Here is a 2,780-nt window from a genome sequence, read left to right on the forward strand (position 1 = left end):
AGGTCAAAATCTCGCAATACTTAATGGCAACTAGGCATACACCACCAGAGAAACCCCCAGCAAATCCTCTGACTTGCGGAGATACTTGGCTCCGTAAAGAGCCCTAACTGACGCAAATATGCTCCTCGCGCTGTCGGAGGTGATGGTGATACCGAAGAGCCCAAGGGTTATCAACAAAAAGCCTATTTTTCGATAGCAGATGTGGTTCAAAGCAATTATTGCCCCCCTCTGCCTTCTGCTCTGCGATTCCCGAAGGAAAGAAAGAGATGCCGGTGAGATTTAACAAATTAACATAACAAATACTAGCAAATCGCTAATAAAACCCACCTCGGATCAAATCAACCAAAAATACTACATCTTGCCACAGTTTTCCGACTCGTGCTAAAACCAGAAAAGAAAATCAAAAAGCCTCTGTTTTTTACCTGGAACTATGGACGAGAGCCAATCAACGACATCTTTTCGAGAGCGAAGCTTGAGAAGAGAAGATGAAGGCGCAAGCGAGAGAAGAACGGCACGATTCCGAAGAGCGTAGTAGTAAGACATATGCCTAAGGCTTCTCTCCTTACCAACCACAGCCAAATCCGAACCTCCATCCTTCCTCTTCAAAAAATAATGCACCTCCTTCCTCCCTTTGTCATTCGTTACGAAAACCTCTTCCCATCCCACAAACAAAGCCGAAGCTGCTGATTTCTCCATCTCACACAAATCAATCCTCAATTCCAAATTGAATTTCTGCAATCTCAAACCTTTAAAGAGAGAGAGAAAGAAGAATCAAAGAACCAGGAAACAACCCTAACCCTAATTTTGAAATAAGTATAGAAAGAATAAATAAGCGGCAAAGAAGGAATTATTTTGGGCAATTTGGAAGAGACGGCTCTATCACTATTTCTATAGCCTCTGTTCCTAAATCTCTTATCTCCTGGTTTCAGAGAGAGGATGTAGAGTTGGAATGGCTTCCAGGAACCCATTTTATCCTTGCTTTTTGAGAGAGGTGGGCAATGGAGGCTAGGCTGAAGGAGGTGCTTAGAGCGGAAAGAGAGAGAGACCTTAGGGTTACGAGATCAGAGATCAACGGCGAGGATTTCGCCCACGACAACAACGCCTACGAAACCACTTGGAAGTTTCGGGGGATTGCCAAGGTAAAACGTATTCGGTAAATCCCCGTTTCCCCCTTCTTAACTCTCTCCGGTTTCTACCGGAGAAAACCCAATTAATTGATGGATGGATTGTAAGGTTTCTTCCGCGTCAGTTTCATTCTCCCTCTCTTTCTAGCGGTTTGAATTTCGAGGGATCTGACTAAATAAAAACCGACCTATATTTTAAACAAAGAATCCTCTCCTCCTAGCCGTTTGATTATGTTTTGTCGTTTAAATAATACATCTGATGGTTGTGAGGAAGGGTCCTGTAAGTTTAGGATGTAGCATATCACTTCTCTTTAGGAAAAGGTCGCGAATAGAGGAAAGAGTGGGAATGGCGTAAGCCATAAGAAATGGATCCAAAAGAGTACAGCTAAGCTGGTCCCAAAATTAGGCGTTTTTCCAAAGGCGGGAAGGGGGAACGAATCTTTCTTCCTCTTTCCACAATTTCACGTCTTGACCGGATATCCCGTTCAAACGGGCTTTACCACTCACCGGATTTAGCCGGTCACAATTACGGAAAAAGCTGAAAGGTAACCCAGCTTACCCGGTATTACCGTGACCCAAATCGGCTCCTACCGTGACCCCCAAGTCAACATTTTCGGTCCTACTGTACAGCACTCCCGGGCCCACCTCTGTCCCTAGCTTTCTCACTCAACTCCAGCAGTGCTATCCCTAATTTATACCCTACCGGTTATTACACTATATCTTGAATTGCTCATGATGGGCCCCACAAAATTTAAATTGCTGGTCATGTCGAACCGCCTTCCCCAAATAATTCATCATCAAATGCTAAAGTCACGGCTGATTGATTCGATTCAATCTTACGACAAAGTCAATAGATCGAACGGTCACTATATACTTACCATAAGGTGGTGATACGGCACGTGCCTTTAGAAAGTCAAGTCTTGTGTATAATTGGGCGATGAACGTGCGATCATGTTAGGAAAAAAAAATTTAAACAAATGTTTGGACTCGTGAGTGGAGAGGAGATCTGAGTAATCTGACAAGGGTTCGCACGTGCCATGACGTACTATTCTGACACAACTTTGATTTGTTAGAGGACTGGATACCGACGTGGCAATCCTATCCGGATTTTCTGACCTTTTTTTTCCCTATATTTTCTGAAGAATCGGTTCGGGTTTTACTGACACGAGGTGGTAAGCGATTTTTTGTATGATTAGTCCGATCCTCCGTCTGCACTCATCGGTAAAGCCGATTAAGGCTGCACTTCGGACTTCGGACTTCGGACTTCGGACTTTGGACTTTTGGACTTTGGACTTTGGACTTTGGACTTTGGCTTTCGGACATTTGACCAATGAAATTTCTTATGAGATGACAATCATGCCATGTGGATTTTTTTCTTCGATAATTGGTAGAAAAAATTCTCCAACCCCACCCACCCTCCAACAACTCATCCAAAGGTTGGGAGGATATATCCCCAACTTGCAAGGGTTGAAGGCCAAATCCATTAGAGAGGTGTTGCATCTGATTGGATTGAGGGATGTACATAATGGTAGGGTTTGAGTCAATTTCTTAAGGCATCATTTGAAGGCAGAGCAAATTAATTGAATGGAAAGTAAAATTTTTAAACTTCAAAATAAATTTTTATAATGATTACCTCATATAATATTCTGCATATTG

The 2,780-nt window shown here is 42.9% G+C and overlaps 1 protein-coding gene across 1 annotated transcript in view; it reads right to left on the reverse strand.

Moving 5' to 3' along the window:
* Positions 1-1,014, reverse strand: part of LOC122063191 — a 5,021-nt gene extending 4,007 nt beyond the window's left edge. The window contains exon 1 of the mRNA XM_042626908.1: positions 423-1,014. Coding sequence (XP_042482842.1) covers positions 423-696 — 274 coding nt within the window. The 5' untranslated portion in view covers positions 697-1,014. The remainder of the gene's footprint in view (positions 1-422) is intronic.
* Positions 1,015-2,780: the final 1,766 nt, after the last annotated feature.

The sequence above is a fragment of the Macadamia integrifolia genome, unplaced genomic scaffold (assembly GCF_013358625.1).
Source record: "Macadamia integrifolia cultivar HAES 741 unplaced genomic scaffold, SCU_Mint_v3 scaffold1248, whole genome shotgun sequence".
In the NCBI taxonomy this organism is placed as follows: Eukaryota; Viridiplantae; Streptophyta; class Magnoliopsida; order Proteales; family Proteaceae; genus Macadamia; species Macadamia integrifolia.